The 17611-nt window shown below is 47.9% G+C and overlaps 1 protein-coding gene across 1 annotated transcript in view; it reads left to right on the top strand.

Moving 5' to 3' along the window:
* The window catches only part of CCDC112 (coiled-coil domain containing 112), a 35277-nt gene extending 32637 nt beyond the window's left edge, over positions 1 to 2640 (top strand). Inside the window, exons 9-10 of the mRNA XM_073552663.1 lie at positions 1586 to 1704; positions 2217 to 2640. Coding sequence (XP_073408764.1) covers positions 1586 to 1704; positions 2217 to 2247 — 150 coding nt within the window. The 3' untranslated portion in view covers positions 2248 to 2640. The remainder of the gene's footprint in view (positions 1 to 1585; positions 1705 to 2216) is intronic.
* The last annotated feature ends 14971 nt before the right edge of the window (positions 2641 to 17611 follow it).

Here is a 17611-nt window from a genome sequence, read left to right as displayed (position 1 = left end):
CTTAACTTGAATTTTTTCAATAAATAGACTTTTTTTTATCAGCTGGACTTTTCTTTTTTTACATTGCTGTCCTTGTATGCATGGCTCCCCCGTCGCTGTCCTTGTATGCATGGCACCTCTGTCGCTGTCCTTGTGTGCATGGCTTCCCCACCCCGTCCTTGTATGCATGGCTCCTTATCCCATATCCTTGTATTCATGGTTCCTATAAAAAAACAAAACATCCTGCTTACCTTGCCTGCGTGCCCTCACTGCATCTCATTCCGGAGCCAGCAGCTCATCCTGCCGAGCGATCACGTGGCCCTGCTCATTAAGGTAATGAATATTCACTCCACTCCTATGGGAGTGGAGAGGCATGAATATTCATTACCTTAATGAGCAGGACTACGTGATCGCTCGGCAGGATGAGCTGCTGGCTCCGGAATGAGATGCAGTGAGGGCACGCAGGGAAGGTAAGTAGAATATGTGCTGGAAGTCTGCGGCTGTCACTCTGCGCTATTACAGAGAAACGAATATTCATTTCTCTTTAGCAGCGGCACAGGCTTTAGCCACAGCCGCCAGCTCCTGCCTCTGTGACCCGTTGCTCCCCCGCAGTCTTTCTGGGAAAATTGACTCATGTATAAGCCGAGGGAGGCGTTTTCAGCGCAAAAAAAAATGTGCTGAAAAACTTGGCTTATACGTGAGTATATATAGTAATAGAATATGTCAATTTTACAGCAAATTGCCTCAGTTTCTCCCTCCAAATTTCATCTGTTATGCCTGTGGTTCAGTTTATTCAATATTTTTTTTTTCCCATGTAGGAAAGTAGACCACATTTTATACACTTGATATTACCGTGTGCATTGAAGAGACTCGGTTAGCACAGGATGACTGTTCAAACCAAGTCCCACCGCTCTGTGCATCATGGCGGGGTGCAATCATTTAACTACACTTTCTCACCTGCTTTGATTCCCTGTATCTCCACCTTTTTCTGGCTCTGTAAAGCCAGAGCTGTCAATAAAGAAGAGCAGGGTTACAGGTAGGTGGGAAGGTGCACTTAAATATTATGTAGTTGGTTTGAGCAGTCCTTCTGTGCTGACAGACTCCCTTTTAAATGTTTTTAGGCTAAGCAATCTGGAGTGCAAGATGGAAAGTGTTTATCATGGATATAAGTATACGTATTAAACTGTACAACGGAGATGAGGGCAATTACCTGTGCGTTTGATTTATTAGGTGCAGAAACTGTGTCAAAGACAATTTATTTGTGCTCAATTTGTGAATTATGTTTGGTTGTGATTGAGTTATTTTTTAACCATGTTTATGAAATGTGATCTTTTTAAAATATTGCAAAAGATGTTCATGTCATGAGCAGATTGGTGTAATTAACATAGCGTGAAATGGAATAAGCCAGAATTGATCTGAAGAATAGTTATGTGACATTGTACTTTCACATATACTGCGAAGGAAGGTAGGTCTCTTATTCCTTCTTGAAGTAATTAAGGAAAAAAAACAGACTGAAGTCATTTATCTGATGGTATAAATTATGTGCATTGTTTCAATTCGATTGTTTAATGAAAGACTAGACATGCTGTGATTTTATCAATTTTAGGTGCACGTTCATGTTGATAGAGATCCTTCCAGACTCTGCAAGCTTACGAAAGGATGGGAGGAGCGCTGTAAAATCATTGGCCCAACCGGATCCGCTCCATTAGCACATATTCCACACCGGTAATACTGATGTATATATTTTAACCACAGTTCAGGGTTGGATCTATCATAAGACAGATGCCACCGATGTTCGACTTTCCCTTAAGATGGAATCCTTTTGTGGTTTCTGTCATTTTGACAGGAAGAAAAGTGATGCATATGCAAAGCTATTCTTAAACATTTGACGAAATCTGAAGCTGTGGTTCTGAATGGAGAAGTGGACACAGCCTGAAAAAAATGGACAGATCAGTTCTTGTATTTCACACTGAGTGAGTGAAGGGCACATAGTATAGTAGTTAGAGAGAATAGTGCTAGTCCAAGAGACTAGCTGGTCTGTACTATGAGAACATTAAGGGGTCATTTCTTAAGGATGTTCCGTCTTTGTTTGGTTTCACTGGTGAGTGGCTTAGAAAAGGACTTTAAAAAGTGATGTAGAATAGTGTACGAAAATATAAATCTTTCACATTTATTTAATAAAATTAACTATTTGTCCTAAATTATATTAAAATTGTATATATTCTTTTTATTTGTAGGGCTGTGCCAACATGGAGACAAGGTTTATAATCTGCTACCATCTGAAGACTAATGGACTACTAGCATTCACTAACTACAATACAGGATATCATCTCCTGTGTGCTGCACTACACTACAGCCGCAACTTGTAAATGCAGCCTAGTAGTTATTTAATTCACGAGTTCATAAAAGCTGCGGCTGCGACAAGGATCAGTTTGCCTTTCCATGATGAATTTTAAGGCATATTGCAGTTGAGAGTGATGTCTGACCATCTAACTGTACCACAGACAGCTGGCTATGGCACCTTCTATGTAGGTTCGCTAACATTGTAGCAGGGCTGTGTCACTGTTCAGTGTCCATTTTGGTTGAGTCGGAATCGATATAAAATGGACCTACTCCCGACTCCTAAAATATGTAATAAATTGGATACATTAGTACAATGCAGATGTGCTGTAAATGTTTTCCTAATAATTTGGGAAAGTTATGAAATGTCCTATAAATGTGTGTTCTGTTCCTGATCTAAGGATCTAGATTTTTAATTGAGAGGAATCTGTGCTGCACTTTACCGTGAAGGAAATAATTATTTGATCCTTTGCAGATTTTTTTTTTTTTCAGTAAATAATTTTATTAAGTTTAAGGCAAAGTGAACAAAGCATCGCTCATATCACATATAAAATGTAAATGTACATCGGTTAAAGTTAATTCAAACATGTGGATCAGGCAAATAGCACTGTATTGTGAATACTTTTACCAAGATAGGGATGGAAAAATAAGAAAAGAAAACAGAAAAAACAGAGAAAGTAAATCAATTCAGATTATACCGTGTCATGGTAAGACTTCTCAAAATAGTATTATGGAAACTATTTTAACTATAAAGACTGAGTGAAGATCAGAAAGAGAGAAGAGGGAAGAAAGAGATAGGTATAGGAAAGAGATGAGGGGGGGGAATAGGTAGATAGATAGGAGTAAGTCGGGCGTCCAGAGAACTCATACGCACAAATATCCGAATCTTCATAAAGATTACAAATATCAGTTAAAGGCACCTGGAGGATAAACGACCACAGTATAGCCCCTTATCTGTGCCAAGACGAATATTCCGGAGTCTCTCGGAAAATGAGCCAGGAAGTCCACGTGCTAGCATGTGCATCCCATTTGTCACTGTCATCTGCCATCAGGGATTCCATACGCTCCAATCTATTTATCTCCTCCAAAAATTCCCTCATAGAGGGGGTGGTAGTTGTCTTCCAATGTCTTGGAATAATCATACGAGCAGCGATGAGAAAAAAACGCAAGATACCTCTTTTGGTCACAGAGAGAGATCCAGGAATTAGGGACAGTAAGGCTATTTGAGGAGTGGGGATTACTCGAATACCCGACAGTTGAAAGTACACTTCAAAAATTGAATCCCAGAATGACCTTATCAAGGAGCAATCCCACCATATATGTTTCATAGTACCAATTTCGACTCCGCATCTCCAGCAGGTATCTGGTACTGTGGGGAAGATCTTATGCAGTACGTCAGGGCATCTGTACCAGCGTGTAAGAATTTTAAAATTTTTCTCCTGTGCACTACAAGAAATGGACATTTTATGAGAGAGTGTAAAGATTTTGAGATGATCTTGTTCCGACAACGTAATCTGGAGCTCTCTTTGCCAGGCCTCCAAGTACGTTGGGGCACCTTTATACTGGGCTGTACACAAGAGGTTGTAGATCAACGCGATGGCATGCTGCGGCACGGCTTTTAATGAAATTAGGGTCTCAAAGTGTGTAGGTTTGGATAATAGAGCGTTTCCCGGGAATTTCTTTTTTAGAAATGTGGTCAATTGAGTATATTCCAGCCAGGATAATCTCTCCGGGCATGACTCCTGCAAAGCCCCAAAAGACGCCGTTCCAGATAATTTCCTAGCCACCTGTCCCAGTGTAGCTCCGTCTGCGGAGTCCCAACATAAGAAGGTAGATCTCTTCAACGCAGGGGGAAAATCTAAGTTATTGAAAAGTGAGCTCATACTCCCCGGTCTGTGGGATAAGTTTAATGTCTCCAGATGTCTGTCCCAGAAAAGCATGAGCGCCTGAGTCAGAGGTTGAAACCCCGAGACCACCGGTCTCTGTTGAAGGGGGGCCCATAGGAGCTGTGCCAAAGGGAACGGGGAGAGATGGGACTCAACGCCCACCCATTGTTTATTGAGATCGTTAAATCTCCAATCTAAGACCCTCGTAAGGAGGACACTCTGGTAATATTTTTCGAAGTCAGGTAAACCAGCGCCTCCCCTGGATTTGGGTCTCACCAGTGTGGCGTAACGAATCCGCGGTCTCCCCGTCCCCCAGACAAATCTGCCACACGCCCTCTGGAGCTGTCTAAAATACTGTTTGGCAACTTTTACCGGGACTGTTTGGAATAAATAAAGGAACCTCGGGAGTATGTCCATCTTGAGGGCATTGATCCGGCCAAACCAGGAAAGTCGGCCCCGGTTATATCTATTAAGATCTGCAAGAGTTCTAGTAAGCAGTGGGGAGTAATTAGCCTTAAACAACTCATCCGGATTGGCCGAAACAAATATCCCAAGATACTTGATAGACTGGGTCTCCCACCTAAATGGGAAGGCGGATTTTAGTCTATTGACTTGTGTGGTAGGAAGAGTAATACTAAGGGCCTCTGTCTTTGAGTAGTTTACTTTGAAGTTAGAAACCATGCCAAAGCGTTGAAATTCCTGGATGAGAACTGGAAAGGCGATTTCCGGGTTTGTTAGATACAGAAGGAGGTCATCAGCGTATAAGGTAAGTTTATAAGATTTCTGACCTATATCAAAGCCCTTTATATCGGGGGAGCTTCGAAGGGATATAGCTAAATGCTCCATGGCTATCACATATAGAAGGGGTGAAAGAGGGCACCCCTGTCTAGTGCCATTAGATATTTGCAGGGGAGAAGATAGAGTATTATTGGCTCGAACTCGTGCCGAGGGCTTATGATACAGGGCAGAGATTCTCTCCAACATAGTTTGACCGATTCCCAGCTGTCTGAGGGATGAGTGTAGGAAGGTCCAGTTAAGACGATCGAATGCCTTCTCGGCATCGATCGATAGAAGGCAGGCTGGAGTACCTTGTCTGTACATGTGGGAGGTCAAAAGTAGAGTTTTAATAGTGTTATCGCGCGCCTCTCTACCCCGGACAAACCCTGTTTGGTCAGTATGGATTGAGGCAGGCAACAGCGGGGACAACCGGTTAGCTATTAGTTTGGCGAAGATCTTGACATCTACCCCTATAAGAGAGATAGGGCGGTAGTTGGAGCATAGCGATGGGTCCTTCCCAGGCTTGGGAATCACCGTTATGGTAGCCGCAAGAGTTTGCGTGGCAAAGGGGCAAGCTGAGGATATAGCGTTAAAGGTCCTGGTCAGGAAGGGCGTCAGTTCCAAGGCGAATTGCTTATAGAAAATGGCCAGGAAGCCATCCGGGCCAGGACTCCTTCCATTGGCTAGACCCCTAATAACCTCAGTGACCTCCTGCTCGCCAAAAGGGTCATCTAGCATGAGAGAGTCCACATGATTCAGTGGGGGGGAGAGGGGTACCATCGACATACTCGTCCACTTTCATTTGGAAATTTGTTGGGGACATGTCCGCCACTGGGCCACCTAGGTTGTACAACCCATCATAATAGTCTCGGAATACATCTGCAATTTCATGAGGTTTATATGCTGAATGGCCAGATGGTGATTTAATGGTGGGGATAAATGTAGAGGGTAGGCGAGGATTAAGAAACCTAGCCAGAGCTCTGCCTGGCTTGTTAGAGAATTCGTACATAAATCTCCTACCTCTGTCTCGGTGATGGCAGACGCTGCATCCAAGAGGGACCCCAGATCTAGTCTAGCCTTGAGCAAGTCTGTTAAAATCTGAGGGTCCTGGGTCCGTTTATGGGCCTGTTCTAGGTGTTGGATGGAAGTCAGTAATCTATCTATTTTGCAAGCTCTATCCCTCTTGAGTCTGGTTCCCTGTTGAATAAAAGTCCCCCCGGATCATCCCCTTCAAGGCCTCCCATTGGAGCGGTAAGGGCGTTGGGTCATTGGCGTGAAATTCGAAGAAGTCCGTGATGGTCTTCCTGATGGCTGACTGACATATCTGATCTTTTAATAAGTGTGGGTTCAATGACCAAACCAACTCCCCAGGGCGCAAGTCTGTCAAGAGGAAAGAAAGTGACACTGAAGCATGATCGGACCACACCATAGGGTCTATAGTACAGGCCGGGTCATGTGAGAGTAGGTGGTGACTAATGAAAAAAAGGTCTATTCTACTGTACATATCATGGACAGGAGAATAGAAAGTGTAGTCCCGTGTTTTAGGGTGTAGGGTACGCCAGATGTCAATAAGCCTCAAGTCCAGTAATTTACTCCTAAGACCCCGCAGTTTAACTGCAGGAACAGAGGACCTACCCGAGGAGGAGTCAACAGCTCGATCAAGGATAAGATTGAAATCTCCTCCAAGAATCAAGGAGCCTTCAGCGAAGTCAGAGAGGGTGTTCAGGTACTTTTGGCAAGTCCTGGCCGGGTCCTGGTTGGAGAGATAGAAATTGGCAATGGTAAATAATTTGGTACAGATCTTAAGTTTGATAAAAATAAATCGCCCCTCTGGGTCGGACTTAACTGCTAAGACCTGGGCTGGGAGAGATTTATGTAGAGCAATGCTAACTCCCTTGGATTTTGCAGCTGAATTGGTACCATGAAACCAGGAATTATAATACCTATGCTTAAATGTGGGGGTGTGGTCCGTTTTAAAATGAGTCTCCTGAAGCAGTAGAATATGGATTCTTTTTTTATGCATGTTCTAGAGGATCCTGGATCTCTTCTCTGGTACATTAAATCCTCTAACATTTAGCGAGCATAGGTTGAGGTGCGCCATCTTAGAAGCCCTATCTTCTGGGCACCCGAGAGAAGAGTAGGGAGATGGGGAGGAGAAGAAAGAAACTGAGATTAAAGGAAAGAAAGCAGAGAAAGTGGTAGAACGGAAAAAGAAACCAGAATAATAAAGACTAGTATCAAGACCTGTCTTTACTTAGCCTCCTGAGTCCTAGCTCAGAAGGCAATTAAACTGAGAAAATACAACTAGTGTTCTAGGAACACACCCTAATGTGGGAGGTGACTGAAAACTATGTCGCCTGAAGGACGGCTGCTACACCACCTAACTAGTTAATACCGAAAAGGGGTAGAAGAAAAGGAAACCACAGATGGTCAGCCACCCGACCAAAATTAAAGTAACATATATAACAGCTCAGGTTCAATAAAATTAATCACAGCAACAAAGTGAGAAATGCAGCAGGAGAGATAAACTCCCGTCTCCTGGCTCACAACTCGTGAGGCTTTTAGGAGAAGCATAGATACCCATGGGGGTTCAGGCGTCCCAACCCAGCATTGGAGCATGCCGGGAGGGGAGGCAGAGAATCCCAACATTATTAGAATTAGTGATGCCCAGGGAAGAAGGGGGGGGAGGGGGGAGAGGAGAGGAGGGGGAGAGAGAAAAAAAAAAAACGGACAAAGGGCAATATTGGTTAGGCATCAGAGTAGGCCATAACAGCCCTCATTCCTCCTTCAAACTACATGTATAACCCAGTAGTCCCGAGAGTTCAGGTCTCCGCCGATGAGGATCTCGGCGACTTCTGGGATCTTGGTCGCTGAGTACGGTGTTGATCAGGTGGGAAGGGACCTCCACGACGGACCATTCTCTGGGGTAGAGGTGTAGTATACGGCCAGTCTAGCAATTTTATCCCAGGGAGATCCAGAGCTGAAAGAAAATCTGGCAGGTCAGCCGGAGACCTCAAGATGATCAGGTTGGGACCTTTCCTGACTTGTAGTTGAAAAGGATAGCCCCAGGAATAAGCAATACTGTTGTTACGTAGAACCTCCAGCAGGGGTCTCAGGGCTCTCCTTTTTGCAAGTGTTGATCGGGAAAGATCCGCTAGAAGTTGTATGGGAGTTCCTTTAAAATCCAGGGTACCTTTATCTCTTGCTTTTCTCATAATATTCTCCTTGACCTGGAAGATGTGTACCCTGCAAATAATGTTCCTTGGCCTCTCTGGGTCCGGGTTTCTAGGCCCCAGTGCACGGTGTGCTCTGTCCATCTCAATGCGTGTTTCAAGGGGACGTTCCAACAAGGAGTTAAATATCCTCTGCAGTGTAGAGGTCAAATCCTGAGGCCCGACTGACTCCGGCAAACCACGAATGCGCACATTATTTCGCCTGTTGCGGTTTTCAGCATCTTCAATCATGTCAAACAAGAGATGGATCTGTTGAGCCTGCTGATCTATAAGCTGTTGTGAGCTTTGCTGAGAGTATCAATCCTGGGTGGACGATTCAAGGGCCCGCATGGAGTTAGTCAGTGATGACATATCCTCCTTCAAGGAGCGAATTTCAGTTTTACACACAGCCTCCAGGCGGGCAATATATCCCTCCATATCCATTTTGGTTGGCATAGCATTTATTTGAAGCCTTAAAGCTGACATTTCTGAGCCTTGGTCTTCCCCATAGTGTTGCAAGGTAGTAGCTGTGTTCTCCCCTCCATGGCAGGGGAGGGCAAGCAAGCTCTGCTCCATAGCCCCTCCTGAGCCAGCCGCTGGGGTAATTGAGTGCTGTGGGGCAGGGGACGACCGCAGGGTACCTGGTGAGTTGGAGCAGCCAGGAAGAGAGGCAGGAGATCCTCTGCTCTGTGAAGCCCCGGGGGGAGAAGCACGCCCTGCAGCCAGATTCCCACTGCTCACCCCTCCCCCATCAGTCACCACAGGCCGGTCTCTGGTGTTTTCCCCAGGAACCATCCATCCAGGAGCCTGCAATGCCGGGTCAGTCTGCAGCCTCTCATCGGGTTGCCGTGCAGAGCGGGCGGGGGAAGCAGGAGAATGCTCAGGCTGTGACAGCCGGGTCGCAGCAGCACGTGTCCCGGTCGCCATTACAGGCCTGGGAGGACGCTGGGCCTCAGTCAGGTATGGCACAATACCTTGCCCCCCACGGCTGGGAGTCCCTCTGGCAGGCGTCTGCGACCGGAGACCCGCTTTCCCTCTCATCTGACCCCGGTGCTCGCTCTTGATAGCTGGTGGGTGGTGGTGTTTGCAGCCGTTACTGAGGAGCTCCTACAGAGTGTGTCTTGCCGGCTCCATGTCCAGGCCACGCCCCCCAATCCTTTGCAGATTTTGTAAATAGTTAGTAAATAACATTTCCCACATGTCAACTTTACATCAGCTCAATTTTGGAAACATATTTTTTTTTGTTAGGATGTTATAAGGGTTAAAAGTTGACAAGTGATTTCTCATTTTTCCAACAAAATTTACAAAACCATTTTATTTAGGGACCACCTCACATTTGAAATGAGTTTGGGGGGGTCAATATAACAGAAAATACCAAAAACAGGGATTTTTGTGATAAACTCACCGTAAAATCCTTTTCTCCGAGACGCTCATTGGGGGACACAGATACTGTTGAGTGTATGCTTCTGCCGCTTGGAGGCTGACACTAAGTGAAAAAAGAGGTTAGCTCCTCCGCCGTATACACCCTCGCCCCTATTGCGGGCGGAAATCAGTTTGGTGCCAAAGCAGTAGGAGGACATCAAAATCAGCCTTAATACAGGTACAACATGTTCAGAAAAAAAGACCACCCTTATACCACATAAATAAATGCGTATAAATTAAACAAAATAGAGGCCAACTTGGCTAATAGGGTGGGTGCTGTGTCCCCCAATGAGCGTCTCGGAGAAAAGGATTTTACGGTGAGTTTATCACAAAAATCTCTGTTTCTCCTTCACCTCATTGGGGGACACAGATACTGTAGGACGTCCTAAAGCAGTCCCTGGGTGGGAGATTGACTCACCGATCCAAGCTACATGCACCTCTTGTTAAAGGTGCACCACCGCTGCTTGGAGAATCCTTCTACCCAGGCTTGCATCCGCCGAGGCCTGAGTATGGATATTATAATGTTTGGCATATGTGTTCAGGCTGGACCAGGTTGCTGCCTTGCAAACCTGTTCCGTCGAAGCTTGGTGCCGAGTAGAGTGCGCTCTGATCCCTGCTGGAATCGGTGTGCCTCTAATGCGGTAGGACTCCTGAATGGTCAAACGAATCCATCTGGCTATGGTCGATTTCGAGGCAGCGAGTCCCTTCCTGCGCCCTTCGGGGAGCACGAACAGCGTGTCCGTCTGACGAAAGGGTTCCGTCCTCAACATGTACTTCCGGAGGGCTCTTACCAGGTCTAACGTGTAAAGAGCCTTTTCCACACTGCACCGGTGCTGGACAAAATGAAGGCAAGACAACATCCTCATTAATGTGAAATAAGGACATGACTTTCGGCAGAAAAGGAGGGGCTGGTCTGAGCACCACCTTATCCTTGTGGAAAGTGAGGAACGGAGCTCGGCAGGATAGGGCCGCCAGCTCTGAAACCCGCCTGATAGAAGTGATGGCCACTAGTAACACCACTTTCCAGGAAAGGTACCTCAAAGAGACATCCTGAAGTGGTTCAAATGGAACTTCCTGCAGAACACTTAGGACCAGGTTAAGGTCCAAGGCGTCCATAGGCACCTTATAGGGATGTACCAAGTGGGAGACTCCCTAGATGAAAGTCTTAACCTGCAAATTGGTAGCAATTCTGCACTGGAGCAGGATGGATAAGGCCGATATCTGTGTCCTGAGGGAACTTGGGGCCAAGCCCGAGTCTAGGCCCGACTGGAGAAAGGCCAAGATGTTGGGAATCGAGAATCTCAGTGGAGAAATACTCCGGCCTCGACACCAAGCAAAGAACACCTTCCAGGTGTGGTGGTAAATTTGTGCTGAAGCAGACTTCCGGGCGCTAACCATTGTAGTGACCACCTTGCTCCCAAACCCTGCCTGGGTCAGAATCCAAGATTCAACGGCCATGCCATCAAACACAGGGCCCCTGAGTTCGGGTGGCAAATCGGCCCTTGAGAAAGTAGATCTGGGCGCTCTGACAGTCGCCAAGGAATGTCGGCGAGCAGCTGCATTAGATCTGCGTACCACGCTCGACGGGGCCAGCAGAATCGCCGGAACCCCTTCCGTCTTGATCTTTTTGATGACTCTCGGGAGTAGTGGCAGTGGGGGAAATAGATATGGGAGGCGGAACTGGTTCCATGGCAGAACCAACGCATCCACAGCGATTGCTTGCGGGTCCCTGACCCGAGTGACATATGTGGGCACCTTGGCGTTCACTCTGGACGCCATCAGGTCCACATCCAGAGTTCCCCACCGTTGACAAAACTGCTGGAAGACCTCGGGATGTAGTGACCACTCTCCGGACGCAAGACCCTGCCGGCTGAGAAAGTCTGCTGCCCAGTTTTCCACGCCCGGGATGTGGACTGCTGAAATCTGAGTGGTTTGCTTCGGCCCACTGAAGAACGTGCCCCACCTTGCGCATGGTTGCTCTGCTGCGGGTGCCCCCTTGGTGATTTATGTAAGCCACCGCCGTGGCGTTGTCCGATTGTATCCGGACGGGGCGGCCTGCTAAGAAGTGCTGAAACTGCTGCAGAGCCAGCCGAATTGCTTGTATCTCCAATAAGTTGATCGGAAGGCGTGCCTCCTGTGACGACCACCGTCCCTGGGTTGTGTGGTGGCGAAACACCGCTCCCAAGCTGAGGAGACTGGCGTCGGTTGTTATTACCAACCAATGGTCTGGGGGGAAGGGTTTCCCCTGGGTCAGAGAGGAGTCGACACCGCCAATCGAGCGTGAAAGGATTCTTGTCCCAGGCTGACAAGAGAGCGTGCTGCAGGGGGCAAAAATGTAACTGGGCAAACGGTATCACTTCCATTGCTGCCACCATTCTTCCTAGAATCCTCATCCTGAAACGAATGGTATGAGGGACTGGTTGGCAAAGCGTTCGAACTTCCTGCCGGAGAGCTAGGGCCTTGTCCTGAGGGAAAATTAACAACCCTCGGCAAGTGTCGAAGACCATTCCTAAGAAGGAAATCCTCTGAGCTGGCACCAGGGATGACTTCTTTGCATTTACCAACCACCCTAAGCGGGCAAGAGTATCTAGCGTGATGTTGACATTTTCCTTGCATGCCCATCTTGAAGGGCCCTTGACCAATAGGTCATCCAAGTAAGGCAAGACGACTATGCCTCGAGAATGCAATATGGCCATGACAACTGCCATAACCTTTGTGAACACTCTGGGAGCCGTGGCTAACCTGAAAGGTAGCGCCACGAACTGAAAATGTCGACCGTTGATGGCAAAACGCAGGAACATTTGATGAGGAGGAAAGATGGGAATATGCAGATATGCGTCCTGGATGTCGACCGAGGCCAAGTATTCTCCCCTCTCCATGACCGATATGACAGAAGGGAGAGACTCCATCCGGAAATGTCTGATCCTGATGAATTTGTTCAGAAGTTTGAGATCCAAAACAGGTCTGACAGACCCGTCCTTTTTGGGAAACGCAAACAGGTTGGAATAGAAGCCCTGAGCCGTTTCGTGCTCTGGCACGGGAACAATGACCCCGTTGCGCTGGAGCGATTCGATGGCTCCCAACAGAGCTCTTGCCTGGGTATCCACCCTGGGAAGACGAGAAAGAAAAAATCGTTTTGGAGGGTTTCTGACAAACTCTATTTTGTAACCTGAGGCCACCAACTCCTTTACCCATGCGTCGCCTGCGACACTGAACCAGACGTGGCGAAACCAGAGTAGTCGGCTGCTCACCTTGCTGGTGTCATCTGGTAAACGCCTCGAGTCATTTGGCTGACGATCTTTGGGATCTGGATCCCCTCGATCTGGGCTGTTGAGTACGCATTCTTCCCAATGGGTTGGTTCTCTATGAGACCTGCCGTTCCCTATCCTGGTTGGGTTGGCCTGAAGCGATGGAATTGGCCGTTGTGGTCCACCCGGGGTTGCGAAAGGCCCGAAAACGTGCCTGAAAAGGGTGGCAAAAAGATGGTTTGACCTTTTTGTTGAGGGAGAAAACCGCTCTTTCCTCCTGTGGAGTCGGTGATAAGTTGATCTAACTTCTCCCCAAATAGGCGGCCGCGCTGATAGGGCAGGGAAGTCAAGGACTTCTTGGAAGTAGAATCGGCCCGCCATGTCCTTAACCTTAGAGCTCTTCTGATAGAAATTGCGTTAGCGGCAGCAAGTGCTGAGCAATTGGCCGCATCCAAAGATGCATTGATTACGTAGTCATCGGCCATCGCGATCTGACTTGCGATCTCCGATATCTCTGCAGGTAGCTCTTGCTCCTGCGCGACCTTGTTTAATAATTCTGACCATGAGATCATGGCCTTGGCTACCCAAGTTGCTGCGAACGAGGGAGAGAGCGCTGATCCTGACGCCTCATATACTGAGCGAGCTAAGCTCTCTATGAGGCGATCCATGGGATCCTTAATAGAGGAACCACTAGGTGCGGATAACAGCGTTTTAGTGGCTAAGCGTGACACCAGTGGATCCACCATCGGAGATTCCGTCCATTTTTTTATGGAGGTCTGGGGCAAATGGATACCTTGCTTCGAGTGCCTTTTGACCCGAGAAACGCCTGTCTGGTCGTTCCCTGTGTCACTGCACTATGTCCTCAAACTCGGGGTGAGAGGAAAAAATTTTGTGCGGCCGCTTCACTCGCTTAAACGCCACCTTATGCCCTGTAGCCGCTGCGGAGTCATCCTCAATCCCCAAGGTCTGATTGACGGATTCTATGAGGCTGTCCACTGTCTCACGTGACCCTGGAGCATCCAGGTCAAGGGGCTCATCTGAGTTGAAATCTGAGGTCTGCTCGCTATCAACCACTGGTGAACGGGAGCGAGAAGCAGAACTTACGGATGCCAAAGCAACGGATGGACTGGACGACACCGCGTGGATTCTCTTCCCCCGGGTCTGCCTGGAATGAGAGCGGCCCCTGCAGGCCGAAGGCTCTAGTGAGTTGGAGGTACCCTCTAAGGCCGGCGAGCCACTGTCCTGCCCCTATCTGGGGCCTGAAGGGACTCGATTGCCCTCGTAAGTGACGCCATGGACTGTGACAGTGATAGGACCCACCCCGGGGGGTTCAGGACCTCAGTCGCAGGGGAGGGCTCCTGGGCGCGTTCAGACTCGCAGGCTTCGCATAATCGCTTGCTCGGTGCCCGCGGAAACGCAGCCCGACGAGATGCATGCAGCGTGAAAAAACGTGTGCGTCTTTGCTTTTTCGGACATGCTGTATCTGTCCGCTGCTGGGGATGGGGGGAGGAGGTAGCATCTCGTTTTCCCTGTAGCATGGCCTTTCGGGCAGCACTTACCCCAGTCCTGTGCCCCCACGTTCCTGGACACCTCCACACCAAAATCGCGCGCCACCAGCTGTGGGGCGGGCCGCCAGCATATAAACTGCTCCAGGGGCGGTACTTCCGGCTCTGCGGCCTAGCCGCGCTCCAAAGCTGGGGACTAAATTTATCCACCGCCGCCCAGGCCTGGGGGGCGGGCCTCCGGAAGTGACACGCGGCCCGGAGGGGGAACTTCCGGCCGCGGTCTAGCTCCGGCTAAAGCTGCGGCCTCAATTTATCCCCTGCCCGGGGAGGGGGAACGGGGGGGGCGTGGCCTTCCATGGTGCCGCAAAAAAACTGGCGTGGGCTGCTCCGCACCGCGCTCTCCATCTGCAGCCACGCTCAGCCAAGAATGGCCGGTGGCATCCGCCGGCTAAGGGCTCCAGCCCCGGATCTTCGCTGCAGGAGCCCTCCCAGGCCCTCTCCACACTGACGATCCTCTTCGGCTTCCCAGCTCAGGTATGTGAGGGGGCCTTGAAAAATAGGATGGTGCAGGCAGCCTAGCTCCATCTAACCCCTTCAGGGGGTGAGGAGAGGGACCGTCCGCCGCCTTGCAGCACCGCAGTCTAAGCATTGGTGGAGCAGTGGGGGCCGCACGGACTAATCTTGTGCCTCTGTACAGCCCATGGTTTCAATACCTAGGGGTGGTCAGGGCTAAGTCCGGCATCGTGTCCCACGTCACGGGAGAGGATACGTGGAAGGACACACACGTGCTCGCCCGTTGTTGGTTTGGGGAAATCGGACCCTTTCAATAGGATCCGTTGCCCCTGTCTAATCGTCATGGAAAAAGTATGCAGCAAAAAAACAGATGTGTGCCTCCATGGACACTAAGCAAAAAACTGATTTCCGCCCGCAATAGGGGCGAGGGTGTATACGGCGGAGAAGCTAACCTCTTTTTTTCACTTAGTGTCAACCTCCAAGTGGCAGAAGCATACACCCCACAGTATCTGTGTCCCCCAATGAGGCGAAGGAGAAATGACACCATTCTAAAAACTGCACCCATCAAGGTGCGCAAAACCACATTCAAGAAGTTTATTAACCCTTCAGGTGCTTCACGAGAACTATAGCAATGTGGAAGGAAAAATTGAACATTTTACTTTTTTCACAAAAAAATTAATTTGGAACCAATTTTTTTTATTTTCTCAAGGGTATCAGGAGAAAATAGACCACAAAATTTGCTGTGCAATTTCTCCTGAGTACGCTAATACCCCATGTGTGAGGGAAAGCCACTGTTTGGGCGCATAGCAGGACTCAGAAGAGAGGGAGCACCATTTGACTTTTTGAACGCAAAATTGGCTGGAATGAATGGTGGTACCATGTTGCGTTTGGAGATCCCCTGATGTACCTAAACATTGGAACCCCCCAAGTTCTAACTCCAACCCTAATCCCAACACACCCCGAATCCTGACCCTCACCGTAATCCCAACCCTAACTTTAGCCTCAACCCTAACGCTAATGGAAAAATGTTAAATATTTTTTATATTTTATTATTTTTACCTAACAAAGGGGGCTTGATTTACTATTTTTTTTATTTTGAGCACTGTGATAGGGTCTATCACAGTGATCAAAATGAACCAATAGGAAGAGTTTCCTATTGATGCCGGGTGTCGGCTGGCAGATCTCAGTGGGGCGCTCTGTGCATGTGCCCGCCATTTTCTACCCGGAAGAAGATGCCGGCGGCCGTGGGACAGGACCGGGGAATGCAGGAGAGTCCAGGGACATCGGGGGGGGAGGGGATCGAGGGACCCCATTTCTCTCTCCTGATGTGTGATCACGAGAGGAGAGAGAAATTAAATGGGAAATCTGACTTTTTTTTTTGGCGGTCGCCGATAATCCTTTAATAATGGCGACTGCAACACTGGGGTCTGTAAAAAGCGACCAGAATCATGCCGAGACCCTGGAGAAATTCCGACGCTGGGGGCGCTATACGCTTATTTCTCAGCGCCATTAAAAAGCGTCGCTGAGGAATAAGTACCCTTAACTGCTGCCGTTAAAAGGCGTATCGGCAGTTGTTAAGGGTAGGTTAACTTTAACATTGAGAGATAGAATATCAAAAAATAAAATCCGGAAAATCATTGTATAAATTTATTTGCATTTTGCAGTGAGAAATAAGTATTTGATCCCTCTGGCAAACAAGACTTAATACTTTGTGGCAAAACTCTTGTTGGCAAGCACAGCAGTCAGACTTTTTTTGTAGTTGATGATGAGTTTTGCGCACATGTCAGGAGGAATTTTGGTCCACTCCTCTTTGCAGATCATCTCTAAATCATTAAGATTTTGAGGCTGTGGCTTGGCAACTCGGAGCTTCAACTCACTCCATAAGTTTTCTATGGGATTAAGGTCTGGAGACTGGCTAGGCCACTCCATTATTGTGCTTCTTTTTGAGCCAATCCTTTGTTGCCTTGGCTGTATGTTTTGGGTCATTGTCTTGCTGAAAGTCCCAGCCACGACCCATTTTTAATGTCCTGGTAGAGGGAAGGAGGTTGTCCCTCAGGATTTTACGGTACATGGCTCCATCCATTCTCCCATTGATGCGGTGAAGTAGTCTTGTACCTTTAGCAGACACATCCCCAAAACATAATGTTTACACCTCCATGCTTGACAGTGGGTACAGTGTTCTTTGGGTCATAGGCAGCATTTCTCTTCCTCCAAACACGGCGAGTTGAGTTAATGCCAAATAGATACATTTTTGTCTCATCTGAACACATTACCTTCTCCCAATCACTCACAGAATCATCCAGGTGTTAATTGGCAAAATTCAGAAGGGCCTGCACATGTGCCTTCTTGAGCAGTGGGACCTTGCGGGCACTGCAGGATTTTAAACCTTTACAGCGTAAAATGTTACCAATGGTTTTCTTGGTTACTGTGGTCCCAGCTGCCTTGAAATCATTAAAAAGTTCCCCTGTGTAGTTTTAGGCTGATCTCTCACATTCGTCATGATCAAGGATAGCCCACGAGGTGAGATTTTGCATGGTGCCCCAGATCGATGTCGATTAACAGTCATTTTGTATTTCTTCCATTTTCTTACTATTGTACCAACAGTTGTCTCCTTCTTACCCAGCGTCTTCCTTATGGTTTTGTAGCCCATTCCAGCTTTGTGCAGGTCTGTAATCTTGTCCCTGACATCCATAGAAAGCTCTTTGTTCTTTCCCTTGTTGTAGAGGTTA

The sequence above is a fragment of the Dendrobates tinctorius genome, unplaced genomic scaffold (assembly GCF_039654945.1).
Source record: "Dendrobates tinctorius isolate UK_male_01 unplaced genomic scaffold, ASM3965494v1 ptg000003l, whole genome shotgun sequence".
Taxonomy (NCBI): domain Eukaryota; kingdom Metazoa; phylum Chordata; class Amphibia; order Anura; family Dendrobatidae; genus Dendrobates; species Dendrobates tinctorius.
Note: the sequence above shows the minus strand (reverse complement) of the source record. Positions and strands in the feature narration are given on the sequence as shown.